General features: G+C 40.7%; 1 protein-coding gene across 1 annotated transcript in view; it reads right to left on the bottom strand.

The window, feature by feature from the left end:
* Window positions 1–17,138, bottom strand: part of enpp1 (ectonucleotide pyrophosphatase/phosphodiesterase 1) — a 28,285-nt gene extending 11,147 nt beyond the window's left edge. The window contains exons 1-12 of the mRNA XM_040125578.1: window positions 16,594–17,138; window positions 12,157–12,229; window positions 7,811–7,871; window positions 5,663–5,760; window positions 5,501–5,580; window positions 4,075–4,194; window positions 2,828–2,937; window positions 2,643–2,708; window positions 2,480–2,552; window positions 1,433–1,541; window positions 213–344; window positions 72–103 (exon numbers count right to left, since the gene is read on the bottom strand). Of these exons, the coding sequence (XP_039981512.1) occupies window positions 72–103; window positions 213–344; window positions 1,433–1,541; window positions 2,480–2,552; window positions 2,643–2,708; window positions 2,828–2,937; window positions 4,075–4,194; window positions 5,501–5,580; window positions 5,663–5,760; window positions 7,811–7,871; window positions 12,157–12,229; window positions 16,594–16,728 (1,089 nt within the window). The 5' untranslated portion in view covers window positions 16,729–17,138. The remainder of the gene's footprint in view (window positions 1–71; window positions 104–212; window positions 345–1,432; window positions 1,542–2,479; window positions 2,553–2,642; window positions 2,709–2,827; window positions 2,938–4,074; window positions 4,195–5,500; window positions 5,581–5,662; window positions 5,761–7,810; window positions 7,872–12,156; window positions 12,230–16,593) is intronic.
* Window positions 17,139–17,573: the final 435 nt, after the last annotated feature.

The raw sequence follows: 17,573 nt of genomic DNA, 5'->3' as shown, positions 1-17,573 counted from the left end.
AAGCTAAGCAAGCAGATAATTTTTCATTCTTCCTATCAATACAAGAGTCGCATTTGGAATACTTCGCATACCGACAGGTTCTTCACCAGGCCATCATAGTCGACTGAGGAGAGAAACACAGGACAAGGTTAGCCCCGCTGGCTGCAAACAAACCGACACTGAGTGATGCTGCAACGCTGGGAAGACGTTCAGCATTATCAACAGGAACTCACAGGAAAAGTAATCCTCCGGGAGGCGAGTGGGTCTGATGCGAGCAGCCGGGCCTTGGATGACAGTAAAGCTGTCGGTATTTTCCTGGTAGGTCGACACATATGCCGCCTTTTCACAGGAAGCCTCCTCCATGCCTGATGAAAAAGAAAATGTTAACGGTGATGATTTGCATTCGAATATGTAAAGACTTTAAAAATGTGCCCGCGGTAGCATGACAAATGTGGCGTATGTGCACCATTATTAAACTTTTTTAAAAATCCATGATTCTGTGTGAATGATTTTTCAGTATTTTTGTCCCATGCCGATATTGCTTAACTTCTTTTCCAGCAGCGTTACGTTTATTTTCTCAGAAATGTGCCAGAAAATGTGAGCACTTACTTACTGTTATTTCCACTGTTTCACGGCACTTACAGCTGACAACACAAGCAAGGTATTTTTTGTACATTTGTATTTGCCAGCATTGTTTTTGGGTGTGACGTAAACCCCGCAAAATCCTTCTTTCATGTTGTTGATGACTAGCTGCAGACTAATAACTAGCAGAGTACATCAAAATGAATGTCTGCCCCTGGAAACGATTTCTTTGATGAGGACAACTGGGCCACTCCTATTTACTCTTGCGCACTGATCTTCAATAAAGCAAATTACAAACCTACACATCAGGTCTCCAGATGTCCACAGTAACTCCTCCTCACAAAATAGCCTCCCAACACAGTACTGGGAACAGTTTTTCCCAGCTGACTCCCAGAAAACAGGCTCAGTTTTCGTTAGATTACTCTCTGGCACGGTTCTTTAGTTTTCCCTTCAACAGGTGCAGTGACTCAACCGAGTCAAACATCTGAAACTGACAACCAGCCTCTTAAGTCCCCCTCAGTGGCGCACAGGCTCCGAAACGATGCTGTGTCTTACTACTGTGGAACCACAAAGGTCCGGGAAGGATGCACCGAGTTTGTTTGTAAGCAAATAAACAGCTTTTAATGAAAACCAAAGGAAAAAACAGAGAAAGGAGAAAAATAATACCACTTTCTTTGTATTGCTTAAGAAATGCCCATTTCCTTTTCCTTTCTACAGTTTAAAGAACTGGTGTTTGATGTCATTTCCGTTTTTTTCAAACAGAAAGACAGAATTCACTCCTCCATTATTGATTATTTTGCTCATTTTTTTCTGTAAAATCATAATGTAAACTGTATCAACGGTGTGTGAAGGCTGTGTGGTTTAGTCTCACCGTGGTCAGATACGATAACCAAGTTGACACAGTGCTGCAGGTTTTTCTCCGTCAGGCCGTCCATCAGCATGCCCAAAACCCTGTCCACACTCTCCAAGGCATGAATGACCTGAAGGAACAAGGGCAGGTAAAGCTTTGACAGAGCTAATGTGTCACTGTGGCAGGACTGTGAAAACCTTGCTTCCCCAAATAAATAATTAGGCAGTATTACAAACTAAAAGAGCTTTGTCAGCAACGCTCATAATAATCACTTTATTAAATGGGCTTGGTTTAAAATTTGGAATGGATGCAAGATGTTACATGAAGAAGAAAAAAAAGAAAAGAAAAAAAAATTGGCTGCACCTGAGAAAAATCAACATTTCTGACAAAGTTAAATGTCAGATAATAAACATTATTTATGACAAAATGTTTAAAATACCTTTCAATGTGACTTTTAATCATTACACCACTGAGAGATTACCCAGTTAGTTGTTCATAACTTAGATGTTTCTGTGAATGGCCACATTGATGTATAGAGCTGGAACCATAAGTCGATTAATCGATTAGCTGATCAACAGAAAGTTAATTGGCAACTATTGTGATAAGCGATTAATCATTTAACAAGCAGAAATGCCAAAAATTAGCCAGATCCTCAGCTTCTCAGATGTGAAGATCTACATCTTTCCTTTGTCTTATGTGATAGTAAAGTGAATATCTTTGCATTTTGAAACTGGTGGTTGGGATTGAGGAAACTATAACAGACATTTTATAGACCAACCTTCTGAAAGTACACACAGCTCAAGAAGCAGAATGTCACCTTGACAAAATAATTTTAACTCAATAATCTTAGCTACCTTTCCCAGAGCTTTCAGCTGCATCTCACGGTCATCATCACCGGATGGATGTTTTTCAACAATCCCCCTACCCCACATATGACCAAGGGCTCACACTCACTAATGAATCAGTTTTGCTCTTAAGACTCTCACTTCGTCTATCTAGTCTGTTGTTCTTTCAGGTAATGAACAATCCGCTTACAGTTTCCGGTTTAACGTTTAGTGAATGACTGACCTCTGTGCTTGCTGGCCCAAAACGATGTCCTGATGTGTCAGGTTCCTCCAGGTACAAAGTGTAGAAGTCAGGTCTAAAATCACAAAGGAGTTAGAGTTGAGTGTGACGCTCAGCGTTTTTTGATGGTGACTCACAACGTGTTCTTCGCAAAGACATGTAATACCTTTCTCCCTGAGGTAAACTCAGCCACTCAAACAGCGTCGACAGTCTGTTCTTAAATGGAAATCTCCTGTGCACCAAAGAGGGACCATGTGAATTGTAAGCACATCAATACACCACTGTATTATGCCGTAAAATTTTCATGTAATTTAATTTAAAAGTATGTCAGCATAATGGCATCGTTCTTACTTGTCATAAACCTTGTAGAAATCTGGGTAGGTGCCATTGATGGCTACATCTGAGCCCGGCCAGAAAACGGTTCCTGTTTTCAGTTTGTGACGCATGGCAGTGATCCAGACCTGAGGAGAGGAGAGGAGAGGAGGTGAAAAAAAGGAACGGAAAGGAAGATAGGAGAGGAAAAGAAAGGAAAGAAAACGAAAAGGAAAGATTTGAATGAAGAGAAAGAAATGAAGGAAAGTAAAGGAAAGAAAAGGAATGGTAAATAAAGGAAAAGAAAAAGGAGAGGAGAGGAAAGGAGACAAAAGGAAAGAAAAGGGAAGGCAATGGAAAGAAAGGAGCAGAGAGGAGAGGAGGCAAAAGGAGATGAAAGACAGAAAAAGAAAGGGAAAAAAGCAAAGTTAAGCATAGGAAAGCCAGGTAAAAGAAAAGAGAGAGCAGAACAAAGAAAAGCAGAGGGAGGGAAAGGAGAGTAGATGAGTGTGTCATCTATAGGCTCATGATTAATTCAGACAGACTAAATAGACTAACAGGTGGCTCATTCGTCACAGCAGAGGCGTTCAGTCCATTAGGGTGAAAGTGTAATCCCTTACAGTCCAGTCAAGTCTGATGGAAGTCTTACTGTATATTTTTATGCTAGATCGATACCTATAAGACTGATGGGATGTTTTGTTTATGCAGCAGGCTTATGAGCATATTTTGCCAGATCGACTTAGTTGCATTGCATCAAATGTCAGCAGGGGTCATCTATTTCTTCTTCCCTCCTGGAAAGTCAGATAGAGCAGTGCATGGTGTACTTTCAAAAGGAGCAGCCTGTCACATCGTGGAGAAAAGAGATTTAAGAGGCCTCTCATTTAACGGGGGAAACCACAAAGTGTCTAAACAAGCAGAACTCGCAGCCCTCACACGTTGTCAGTGAGTGATGAAACTCACTCACTGTCTTGTGCTGTTCACAGAGAGTAAATTATAGCATGATTGGAGCACACAGCTCATATTTCTTACACATGCCAGGTGCCTTCTCTCGACTCATGTCAGCCTTCCCACAAAATCAGAGTGTGGTAACGTTCACAAGCTACTGAACCTCACCGTGTGGCTCAGACTCTCAGATGTGTGAAGGAAAGGTGAAAGTATTGCTCCGAACTGTCCAGTTTCTCAACAAAAAACTAAATTCTCCTGACGTGGGCTTTGTGGCTTTACAAGACTTAAAATTTGCTGAACAGTAAACTCTGTACACACTCCCATGCACACATGCCACTTACTGGCTCTCCTTGGTACCATTTTGGGTTGAATTTCTCATCAGTTTTCAAGCTGAAGAAAGTGTTTTGGGTCACATCGTACATCTTGTTGTCCACGATCCCGTGAGACTCGGGATAAAGACCCTGCCAGGGATCAGAGGTAAAATAAACACACAGTCGAGGTGAGCTGCTTTGATTCGGTGACTGCAGGGAGTTACAGTGATTACCTCCTCTCTCCGATCTCCCTAATCTACACATCACTGGTAACCACAGCAGTTCGTCTTAATTGCAGGGTCTGTTTGCAACCATCAGAGGTGAAATCCACTTTGTAAGCCCCTAAGTTCATTTCACAAGCACATGTAAGCCATTAAGCCTCAACAGTAACTTTCTGTACTATCATGAAGAGAAACTAGCTTTACAATCGTGTCTCCACACACTGAACTGTAGTTTACTAACAGCAATGTTAGAAAGTAGTAAGTACAATTACCTAAGTACAGTACTTCAGTAGAATTCTGACTTATTTTTACTTGAATATTTCAATTTTAAGATATTGTATACCTGTACTCCACTAAATTTCAGAGGGAAATATCGTACTTTTAACTCCACTATATATATATTGACAGCTTTAGTTACAAGTTACTTTTTTAAGTTAGAAAAAAAAACACTGAAAAAACATGGGATACTGTTGGAAATGCAAGTTTGTTTCACAGAACTTTGCTATTTCTTCTTTCCTACCATGGTTGATCATCTCACGACACCTCAGATTTATTTTATGATCCTTTGGAGTGACACCAAACCCCAGGTTGAGAACTTGGTTGGACTAATTTCAGATGTCTATTTATTACTATTTAGCAGCTCCAAAAAGAGATGACGGTTTAATTTAAATAACTGTCCGAAGAGGTAAAATGATCTAACATTTAAAAAAAAAAAAAAAAGAGTGAGATTAGATTTAAGTCAGAAAATGATTGAAAATTTGTAAAGCAGAACTTTTTTCCTCTTTTTTCTTACACTAACCATGTCATGACCCCTCAGATTTATCTTGAGACCCTCTGATGGGGCCCGACCCCCAACATGGGAGCCACTCGACAAATCTACTTAATTGTATATAAAGTAGTTAAAACTAGCTCCACCTCAACCAGCCACAGCAGTAAAATACTCCTTATGCGCTGCATGCATTTGCTTCAATATAATCTATAAATACAAATCTGATTATGCTCTATGAACGAGTATAATACACAATGAGTACTTTTTGATACATTTTGCTGAAAATAATAAAATACTAACATATTTAAATACGATTTTGACTGCTTGTAATGGAGTATTTTTACATTGTTGTACTGGTGCTACAATGAGTTGTTCTTCCACCACTGACAAAGCAAGTCAAACAATCTGGCTATTTGTATCCAGTAAATGAACCTCTGGCTCTGTAAACAGACCAGAAAAGACTTACAGTCACAATGCTGTAGTGGTTTGGGAAGGTTTTTGTGGGATAAACAGGCCTGATGTACTGCGTTGTCGTTCCAGCATTTCCTGCAACACAGTAACATTCAGTCACACCAGGATGCCTGGTAAATCTTAAATATCTGTGGAGTCAACAGTGTTGGTGACTTACGTAACTTGTTGATGATAGGGAGGTGGTTGCCATGATCTTTCAGATATTCTGCTCTGAAACCGTCCAAGGACACCAGGATGAGAGGGGGCCTGGAAAAACTGGGTGGGAAGACAGAGAGAAAGCGTGACGCTTTAAGGGGACACTGAGGGTTTGTTTGTGAGTGGAGAATTTCTCAGCATGAGACATGACTAGCTGACCAACTGTACAAAACTACCTCTACACTGCACTGGCAGTGTAGAGGTAGTTTTGTACAGTTGGTCAGTGTATAAAAGAATACAAAGCAGCTCTTTGACTGAGCCTGCTAAAAGGAGAAATGAAGTGACAGAGACCACACAGAGGTGGAGAAGAGGAAGAGAAATGTGAATTTGCTGACGATGATTAAAAGACTCAGAGAGTTTTGCAAGTGCCGGCAGATATCTTTGTTATCTGAAGTGAAACGTAATCCTTTTCAGTGTGAGTATTAAATTAATCATATTTGTCTCACCACCCTCTTCTCATAATGCAAGAGATACGGGTTATTGAGACATTACCCATGATTAGTTACAGTATCATAGCGACATAGGGCTTGGTATTATGGTAGATGAAAACTTTCCCCAAACTAAGAAAGTAGAAAGAAGAAAGTATTGTCTTTTATCAGTGCCAAACTCTGGTATCATATCAGCAGCAGTATTTAAAATTGTGAGGTTAGCCCTATAGCTAAAATGATGTTTTGTTCAAGCACCACCAACTTGAGCAGTTTGGTCGTTTGGGAGCAGCAGAACAAGCTTTAAACACCAAAACTGACATCTTAGCGCCCTCCAAAGTTGTTATGGCTGATTTGTTAGCAAACAGTTGCCTATTTACACATTCAGCACACAAAAATAATGGTAGCAATCATTTGGAGTCAAGTTTCTCCCCAACACGTACTCTCCTTTTAACTCTGTTTTGGGTTCCACCAACTTCTGAGAATATCTCACTCTTTAGCGGTCAAATGTTGTGCTATGTTCACCAGCTAGTTGCTAATTCAATATTAAAATACTGATTAGTGCAGCTTTAATATTACTGCATTCATCAAGTGGAGGAATATGGAGTACAACAAGTGTCCCATAAAGCATCCATTAACATATCTAATTAGACTGTAAAAAAAGGGGAATTAGTAAAAAACTCATGAATAAATTAATTCATTGATATTTAAATTTGGAATAGAAATAATTATTAATAGAATTTACAATATATTAATGCATGTATAAATAGGTCAATTTGAAAAGGGCATTTTTTAAAAACCAAAAATTCTACTAATAATAAATACTTCATTTAAAAATAGATTAATGAAAACCTTAATAAATAGAAGAATTCACAAATCAATCTGAAAATGCAGTTTAGAAAGGCAGATAAATAAATGAATCTAATTGAATCTGCAGTTTTTCTATTTGCTTTTCCTCCAACTTTTCCTTTTGCATTTTCATTTACAATTCATGTGGCACATTGGTCCTTGCAAAATAATCTGTATAATTAATAAATTAACATCTAAAAAAACATTTGCAATCAGCATTTTCCAGAAGAGCTTCTTCTTGGCATGTAGAGACCAAACCACAAATTTAAATAAAAGTGTGGTTTACTGACAGAGACAATATAAACAAACCCAAGAGAATGAATGACTTTCATATATAAAAATACAGACAACATTCATTTGTTAAAAGATATTTTCAAACCAAAAATAGCTTCATTTGGAGCCACGGGTTTTCTTTTCCATAGTCTAATGAATGTGTCTGGGTTTACTCCCTTACCAAACACACACACGTCACCACACACACAGCACTCACCAACACATGCCTGATTACTCAGAGTCATTAACCCAGTTTCCATAGAGACGTAGTTACTTTTTTCCACTAAACCCACACCATTGTAAAAAACACGAGACATGTGTTTGGGTTATTTTTGCACTTCTAAAAAGCTAACTGTGACAAAACAGGTCTATTTTTCTCTGTAGTCACAGTTTAATTTCCACTAAGAACTGCCTACTGGCAACAATGGCCCAACTCAGGATAACTGTGAAGGATATCACACAAAGAGGAGGACAGAATCTGATGTAATCCAAACAGTGCCAGCAGAGATTTGAAGTATAATTTTCTTCTTTTTCACAACAGTAAAACAAGAGTATTGTATTACCCAGGTGGACACTGTTGCTGTTGAAATTCCTCAGAGACCCCATGCAGCCAGAGCTCCCCTTCTGCAGGAAAAGACGAGTGTTGTCAGAGAAAAAAGTTACATTTCCAGTTGCATTTAGTTTGAATAATATGTTTCTCGGAGCTAATGTGGATTTAAGACACAATACCGATGTCAACAAACAACAAATGACTCTTCAAAAGAAAAAAATCAAAGGAATCAGCCTTATTTTGGAGGATAAAGTGTGTTATAAATGACATTTTTATAATGTATCAATGTGAAAACAATGTGACAATGTTAAAGGGGTCGCTTGTAGTGATGAACCAACAGAGAATTATTACAGGACTCTGTAGCTCCCCTTGGCTTTATGGAGTTTTATAGTTAGTTTCAGCCCATTATTTAGCTGTCGGCCCGCAGATTTACTATTTTGGTCCCCTCTCACGGCTTTGTTTTTGCCTGCAGAAGGCAGCTGTTTTTAGCGAAAAAGCTGTAAAACCACACTGTATACTATCAACTGAGCACCAAACAGCAGACAGACACAGTTAGCGACCAGCTGGTGAACATACTGGAGCATTTAGCAGCCAAAGAGCCAGATATTTCCGTCAGGAGTTGGTGGGGACCAAAAACAGAGCAAAAACAGAGTGAATATGAAGAGTATTCGTCAGGAGGCCACAAACTCAACTCCAAATGACTGATAATGTTAATCTGTAACTGGTGCATGTGTAAGTAGGCAGCTTTCTTAACAAGTGTACAATACTAATTAAAAGTTGATGATATTTTTCGCAACTTATTTCTGCTGCCACCAAAAGATGGCCATGGCCAAAAAAATCAGTTATTGCAGGTTTAAAGCTGCTGAAACTTTGGTTCAAATTCTTAAATATTTCTTAAACATTAAATATTCATGACTAAGTAAGCAACTCTGCATGTTAAAGTTCAGACATTTTTTTTGTTCATTTATTAAGAGTTTAATGCTCAAAAACACATTTAAAGTGCCTCATCAGGACTGTGTGGGTGTAGTTGGATAAGATTTGATAGAGTGCTGGCAACATAACCAAACAACTGTTGCTTAACTTTCATTGGTGAGAAAAAAAAAACCCACGACATCACCTTTTCCAGACAATGAGAAAACCAAGGTCAAAAATAGAAATAGAGAAATCGCTCATGTGAGAGAACTAACACTGTTCTATCTTTGGCAGAAAATCATATATAGGTACATGTAGGAGCTCCATCACTCATAGTAAGAAGCACATTGACAAAATAGGTTTTCAGGGCCTTTAATGTTAAAGTAAATGGGATAGTTGAGTTATTTGACTGGCATAAAACAGGATGTGGAGGTGCACAACTGCACAGCAAAGCAATCCAGTCCTCCATATATTCATGAGATGACGAAAGATAGAAAGAGCACTACTCTGTGAACCACATGAATCAAATTTTTACACCAGATTTTGTACTGAACAGCATGTGTTCACATACAAAAGAAACCATCTGGATTTTATTCTCATGGAGACAAAACAGGGAGAAAAAAACAGTTTTTGTTAAAGAGGAATGATCATTTAACTTGTGACCACCTCATATTTGAGCTATTTGTTGATGACATACGTGTTCTTTGAACACGGGACATCACTCCCTCAGACACAATTGGAGTGAAATAAAGGTGACTGCAGTATCCCAGAAAATGTGCAAATTTTTTTAAAACCTGCATTAATTGATTTTTTGTTCAAATGGGGGCAATGCAACAAGCTGTAAACACAACACTGTCATATGTTATGGTGAATGTCTTAGCAAACAGTTGCCTATTCGCATATCCAACAGACACGGAGTAACATTAAGTTCATCTGGATTGTGTTTCTGAGCACCTCACAAATGGAAGTCCAATATTTTCTATATTACTAAATGATTCTTTTTAGCTCTGTTTTTGTCTCCAGCAACTCCTGAGGAAAATATCTATATGATAATATCTAGTTGCTAAATGCTCCAGTATGTTCACAAGCTTCACCGATTTTGGCGCACACACAGTTAATGTTGCTGGCTGTCAGCCAACACTGGCAGGTGATAGCCAGAATCAGCCCAGATGTGGAAGTAGCATTTGACAATCATGGCGTGTATATTTATTGCAGTTCCAGGTGCATTTGGAACAAGCTTTGTCTTTCTTGAAGACCTTCCAATGGACAAGATGACTCCAACCAGAAAGCTTGGGCCTCCTCTTTCACCTTTCAAGCAACTGCCTTCCCAACATATCTGTCAGGTCTGCTGCAGACTGGACACATGACAGAGGGAGTCTTAGCATGTTGGTTAAGAAAGCCCCTCCTCACTGCGTCTCGATGGCCAGCAGTGTGGTTTGGACCGAACGCAGGGATGCTCCGTCTCAGGAGACAAGTCGTTGTGGTCTGTAATCCACGGGAAAACCGGCTCTCAGCATTTTACACTACACGCTGTCAGCCTCTAGGGAGAAGTCAAGCCCTGGGTTATTTTTATTTCTTTTAAGCCGTTTCCAAAGACCTCACCAAGAAAGATGTAGAAAGCTACACAGATCAGAATAATGCCAAGTCTAGGTGAGTGAAATCTAAAATATTATTCTTCCCATATGGCTTTTGTGTTAGCTGGAGAGGAAATATAAGTTGAAGGGGAAATGCCACAGCAAAGAGAGCACCCCACCCAGGCTAGGGACAGCTGCCCACAGTCACCATGGCTGCCCCCGAAATGGAAGAGGGCTGTTTAGGCATGGTGGTTTGCAACAAAGAGCATACTGACGCCGCTGCCCACGTCTAACCAGAGGCAAATCTATAGCTACAGAAAACATGCCAACCCCGGGTGAACATTCCCATCTCACTTAAATGTGTTTGATGACATGTTTTGCAACAGTGAGCAAAAAAAAAAGAAAAAAAAAATTAAGTATTGCACCAGCCTGAGGGAAACATATCCTCTGAAAAAATCATATGCAGTCTCAGAAGTTAACAGTCACCTATCTGTCTCATTTTCAGTCTCACTTCTTTCTCTAGCGGCTGGCTGGTAACTTGAGCCTCCTTCACTGCTGCTCTAAATACTCCCACTTTAGAGTTTCTGGAGGAGCCGCAGTGGGACGTTAGCAGACTCCACACTAGCTACATGTAGACTTTCTGGTAGCGCAAACAGCAGGTTTACAGTCTCACACAGTGGCAGGATACAGTCTTGTCTGTTCCTTGGCGCACTGGCGATTTGAAGTATGTATTTTCGCCAGCCTTTACTCAATAACTGCTCTAAAATGTGGTCTGAGAAGGTTATTTCTGTCTGCCTCTCCCTGCTACAGCCAAAGTACCTTTATTCTCTGTCAACAGTATGTTGAGGAGTAAAAAGCATTTCTCACAAAAACCTAAATCAGAAAAACATTAAGTGGTATCTCTTATGTTTACATTTGATTGAAAGGATGTGCAGTTTACTATTTTGACATGTGTATGGCGTGTTGTATCCCAATTTTTAAAAAAAGAAAGAAATTTGGCACTGTAATCTATGTCTATGGGGAGCACTGGCGTTTGTTTTCCTGTACTAGCATTACACAGGTTCTCTAACTTAAAGCCTCTGTGTGTAATTTTTTTGTGATTATCTTTCAAGTTAGTTTGATAGAATTTGTTTTTCTTCTGTAGAAAAATGAGACCATCCCAGTGAAAACGGGTGCAGTGTATGTGTTACCTTTAACCCATTAATTCTAGTGTTCCCAGGTTGGATTTGTGGGGGACTGAGGGAAGCAGTGTAACTTTGCTGTCTGTCAGAGTATCTTTTTAGAGAACACAATGGCACTAAAATCAAAAATCTTCAAATACAACTATACCAAAAAAGGCAAGGTAGACTTAAAAGGTACCCTGTGCAGTTTTTGGCCACCAGCAGTGCAATGAGGCCGCGTTTTTAAGAGTGGGTCACCAAGTATCTTGAGCATGTCAACAAGGACACGTGCAAGCTGGTGACATGATACGCAGTCCGTTTTGGTGAGAAACAGTGATGTAAACATTACTCTGTTTGTTTACAAAATACTCCACAGGGTACCTTTATTTAGTAAGTTAATAGAAAGATGACAGGAAATGAGGGGAGAGAGATGGAGATTACGTCATCAGTGCCCTAATTCCCCTCGAACACTGGGTCGCTTTGATAATGTATGTATTCTTCGTTGACATCTAATATCTTTTAAATTTAAATGGCGGCCTCACTCAAATGGAGTACCAGGACCCACTGTAAATAACCTTGCTCCTCATTCAGCAGGCGACTGTGGCGATTTACACATACAAGGTGTCAAAACTTACAGAAACACACTGCAGTTGTAAAATCAAGACATCATGAAATACTGAATTGTATGCATGTTAATTAACATTGAAGCCCACCTTTTCCATCACTGCGGTTTCTCAGAGAAAACACCACAGCCAGGATGACCACCAGTAGGCACAGCAGCAGAACCTGAAGTCCAAAGACCAAATGTCAGGATATTTTTTAAAGTTACTGAGAATAAATCACATACAGTTGTTACAAACATGACGTAAAATGTTTAGACTGATGGCCGATTGGCTCTGGCGAGTAGAAAGTAAAAGCAACGAGAGGTAAGAAGGTCTACCAAAAAGTCAAACACTATGTGGAACTATCATCAACTATGTTATTGTCTTGTCATTAATTTCAAATACTGCGCTATTGCTACAAATGACGACCCACCACCATTTTGCCTGACAGCAACTATCTTCAGTTTTTATGTAAGTGCGAAGTGAACAAAAAAGAATCAAATTTCAACATGATGATATTTTGATGAAAATCTCCTTAAATTTGAAGCTGGCACTCCAGACCCTGTAATGTCAGCTACATGCCTTTGTAATCATAATATAAACATACTGCAAGAGACTTCTGGCTCCTTGGGAGAAGCTATAAATCAGCAGAACCATAATATTCTGCAGAACCATAATGGCCTCCTTCAATCGCTAACACAGACCGTGTGCTGTAACTACGCCACAGAAAGACTGTTTTTCATCCACTCTAGCAGCATTCATGCTCCCCAGATGATGAATCCAAATGACTTCGGTGACCCCCTGAGTTTTCTTCCAGTGCCACCGCGAGGTCAGCAATTGTGGTTTATGGGATAAAATGTCTCAATGACTATGAGATGGATTTAGATGAAATTCCGTACGCACATTCGTGTTCCCCTCGGGATGAATTCCGATAACTTTGGTGATCCTCCAACATTTCGTTTAGCGCCATCGTCAGGTCAAAATTTTACTTCATTCAATAATTTAGTTTATGGCCAAATACCTGCAAAACTAATGACACTCCCATCAGCATTTATCCAAAAGCACTGCTGTGCCTAAGTAAAGCCCTTCAGAGCTGCTAACGTGGCTGAAGACTCTTAGTCTTGTTATTTTGTTTACGTGCCCAGTGTTAGATCCTCTCATTCATTCTTACTTCTTTGATGCATCTTTTAATGTTTATTCAAGAAGGGATCAAGGTCTTGCAGTGCAGAGCAAAGAGGCCCTGTTATTTATTCTTTAAACCTGACTCCTGTCATTTCCACCTTCCCTCACTCACCATCGCCAACTATCCAAATGTTGATCTTGGTCCTCTGTAATTGAAAGGTTAAACGAGGATGGAGGACTAGCATCTTCTTTATCTGCTGCTCATATCTGCCCAGAGACAGCTGCTGAGTGGGTATGAGGGGTTTGTAATTAGAGGGGTGTTTCAAGGAAATCTGAATCAGTTTGTTTACAGATGGGGGTGTTCAGCAGCCTCATCATTGCTGCTGTGAAGGCACCATTACGCCAACACTGGGCCTGCAGTGGTTATCATGGTTGTTTGATTATCATGGAGTCTGAGAGTTGGTTTGAAACACTGATTTACGGTGTGGTGCTAGTTTTAAAACATTCTGTAGTTCTGTAAGTCTGTGGTCTTCACACTGTTTGGCTTGTGACACCTTAGCTTGTCACAGTTTATTGAAGAGAGATTCTATTTATCCCTTTAACCATATTGTGATGCCTCGTGTTGGGACCGATTGCTGTTGGGAACCACTATTTGAAGTGGAGCTGCAAATGCACTCACCACATGACTTTGACATCTATAACCGAAAGCAATAAATTAAGAGTGAGTCTCTAAAAAAAATATTAACATTCTATGCAAAACATATTGCATCAGTTTTTTCTCAGTTGTAGCTTCCTGCTACTAGAAGACTCTCATTTCCTAAGAGAAGTAATAAGATTTAATCTTATCTCACCATTGATAAGTCACAAGAAACATTAAAGTTTCATCTAATTCATCTTTTCTGTCCTTATCTTCACACCAGTGTTGAAATATATCGGTTTTCAAAAAAGTGGAGAAATATAAAGCCTTTTTTTTTTCAATAAAGACTAACCTATTTCAGTTCCGGCTTCAGAACTAAGACTTAAATTAAAGCTGAATAATACACATAAACTCAACAAAAACTAATTTATCGGAGGGTTTTTTAAACCATGTTGATATACAGCACATAGGGATTTCCTTGAAACACCCCTCTAATTACAGACCCCTCATACCCACTCAGCAGCCGTCTCTGGGCAGATATGATCAGCGGATGAAGAAGACGCTGGGCCTCCGTCCTCGTTTAACCTTTCAATTACCGCGGGCCAGAACAATCAAGTTGTTGGTGACTTTTAAGACCAGTAGGATCCTGTGACTCAACACTAGATTAGATATTTTCATGATGCAGTAACCCCTAATTACTGAATACTAGAAAGCTGTAGTTGTGTGCAGATAGGCTGCGTAAACATTGAAAAATGTGGGAATCAGCCACCACAAGTAATGCATTTAGTGCGATTCACATACGCAAGCCTTGGAGTTCCTAGACAGGTATGAAAATACGCTGCTATGCGTGAACCGTGTCTGAGGTATGTGCCCTGATTTTCTCCAGCTATAGGTGAAGAGAGAGGGAACGAGGGAGACCTGGGTTCCTGGGTAAGCCTTTGGACGTGGTCTTTGTGGTTTGTGAAAGTAAACAGTCTGTCTGGTGGAAACCTACGCGTCTGACACTGAAAAGACACCCTATTACTATCGCCTACACAGTAATGATCTGATTAGACTGTCGGGAGTCAAGGTCAAACTGGGCAGCACAGGAGACACAAGCATAAAAATATCTTCCTTCAGTGACTATTAGTCTGAAAAACTTACAAGTAAAGCTCATGTTTGAGTGAAAAAATAACCCTGCTTTTTTCCTTTAGTCCTGAGATGCTGCAATCACCTTTCCGCAAGACCTAAAATAACACTGCAGTGTAACAAGTACCAACATTACAACTACTAGCAGATGTATGGTGGCTGATATATGACAGGACAGAGCATATCATTGTCTAGAGTTTGACACGTGTGTCTAAACAGTGCCAAGCAGACAGCAGACGTAAAATGTTGGATCCTGTGGTTTTAGCGGGGAAATGCAAGAAAATAGTCTGGAAGGTGTGTATACGGTGAGATCACTTTCCTATCTGTGCAGTTTATATTTCAGTGCTGAGGCAGATTCCATACAATCTTAGCTCACAACTTGCCATTTGTCCAATTTCACCATTAGTTTCACTGCAACAAACATCAGATTTTTCTGATACAGCCCTGACCAACATGAACGCATTCTTTAAAACATAATAACACTTGGCCTTGCACTTCTGTCAGATATGGTTTTCAAGTAAATCCCCACGTGTATCCCAGATTTAGCCTGCATCGACATGTGTGGTTCGTCTCAACACCTCTAGGAACTGTGAACAATAAAAGCTGCTGTTGTTGTCTGAGACTATCCCCTTGTGACTATAATAAAATTCCGGCGGGATACAAAGAAAACAGTCATTCAAATGGCCAATCAAAAGGTAAGTGGGCGTGTTTTTTTGGGCACAAAACACTGCCTTTCAACAAATTTCGCTCCAAAAGCAGAGGTTTTTGCCTTTAGATCCCCACTAACGACAAGATAAACAGGACATGTCCCATAAAAGAGAAGTAAACTCTCAACTCCACACGCAACCTTACAGTGCCTTACGTATGTATCACGGGAACTGATTCTCTGACTATAACAATGTGCAAAGACGTCAAAACAAAATTGAATTGCAACAATTGATAGATCAGTTGAATGGACTATTATTATGACTGATCAACTGTTATTAATTACTGTTATTTTTGTATTTGGAGCAAAAATGCCAAATGATTTATGATTCCAGGTTCTCAAATGTGACAGTTCATTGCTTTTCTTGCTCTAACATTAGAATAAATTGAATATTTTGGGGTTTTTTGGATTGTTGGGTGCACAAAACAAGCCATGTGAAGCTTGTGCTCTTGGATAATGTGATCACCATTTTTCTCAGTCACAACCATGCACCGTGGTCCAGTCTTTGCTCTGGCCTGCGCCACTTCCACTTTGACACCCTCAGTCTTGGCTGTGTGTCAGCTGTGGATCAATGACACTGACGGTAAACAAGTGAAGAGATGCAGACCCCGAGGCTGTGGTTTTTTTTTTTTTTTGGTTCGTGGACATTATGATGGGGGTCAGTTGCGGACCCCCTGGGGCTGCAAGTAAGGCTTATTTTTGGTCTACAAGATTAACCGGTGAGCCTGACCGTCTGTGAAATGTCACGCAAGCCGTTCAACAAGTGGTCGTCGAAACTTCCCGGAAGCCCAAGGTGACATCCTCAAATGTCCCAAGCTCGAGGATCATTTCAGTGGACACGTAAACCAGCCGCAGTGCGAGAGTGCGAAGGTCAGTAACGCCATGTGGCCTGGGAACACCGCTTGTACCGTGGGGTCAGAGGGGAGTTAGGCGGCGGGACACACCGGTGACCTACCCCGGTAATGACTCTGCGCTGGTTGCTCCTCGTCTTTCCCCGTTCAGTGTTTGTCCTTTGACTCTCCGGCTCTGGGGTCTCGAATAAGGACGCTGCCTGCTCATCCGACCGCTCTTCTCCTTTCGTTACTTCCATGCTGCTGGACGGAACAACCAAAAACAAAAAAAAAGAAAAAAGAAAAAACAAAACTCTACTGTCTCCGGATTTACCAGCAGGGAACTGAGTGAAAGACAGTGCTTCCCCAGTGAGGCATACACTCAGCACTGTGCCTGGGGTGCGACCGTCCGCTGAAGTCTAGCACCGCCTCGTTTCTCGCCGTCCGCAAGTTCGCGATGGCACCGACAACGCGTGATTAATCGGAGGAGGGTCGGGGAGGCTGCTCGAAGAATGCGGGGCAGACCCCCGAAGTGTCCCTGTCCGGCGACAGCTGCTCCTCAATACATCTGGCCTCCTCGTAGCCACGTCGGGAACGAGGCGTAGCTGTAATTTTAAAAGTGAACGAGCTCACCCCGGGTCACTTATCGCCGCGCGCGCGTCTATCAGCTCGAAATTCCACAGCTGTAAGGGCACGTATCAGTCAAACCAGCTGTTGAGGGAACTTTAATAAGCTTTAGTGCGAGGTGACTGGGCGCTGGCGCCATCCTGTGGTCGCACTGCAGTAGCACGCAAGGACGCGAGACCTCATTTGTCAAAATTCAAAGGTAAGTACAGTCCGAGAAAGGGTGAAAACTACACCATTCAGCTCTGCGTCGCAGTGGCGTTGAAATTTAAACTGGCGCGACATGAAGATGTTCAAGTACAAGTGCAGCACTTGAGTATACTGGGTTTTGTCACATTCAACCACTGGCGACAGATGTTTTGCATGCACCATTCCTAACTCTGAAAAACAACACCTATGCTAAAACGAACTCAATAATGGTGCTTTGTGTACAGTCCGTGTCAACTCACAATTGCGAATCATCGCACACTTGTAGATACTC

The sequence above is a fragment of the Xiphias gladius genome, chromosome 4 (assembly GCF_016859285.1).
Source record: "Xiphias gladius isolate SHS-SW01 ecotype Sanya breed wild chromosome 4, ASM1685928v1, whole genome shotgun sequence".
In the NCBI taxonomy this organism is placed as follows: Eukaryota; Metazoa; Chordata; class Actinopteri; order Istiophoriformes; family Xiphiidae; genus Xiphias; species Xiphias gladius.
Note: the sequence above shows the minus strand (reverse complement) of the source record. Positions and strands in the feature narration are given on the sequence as shown.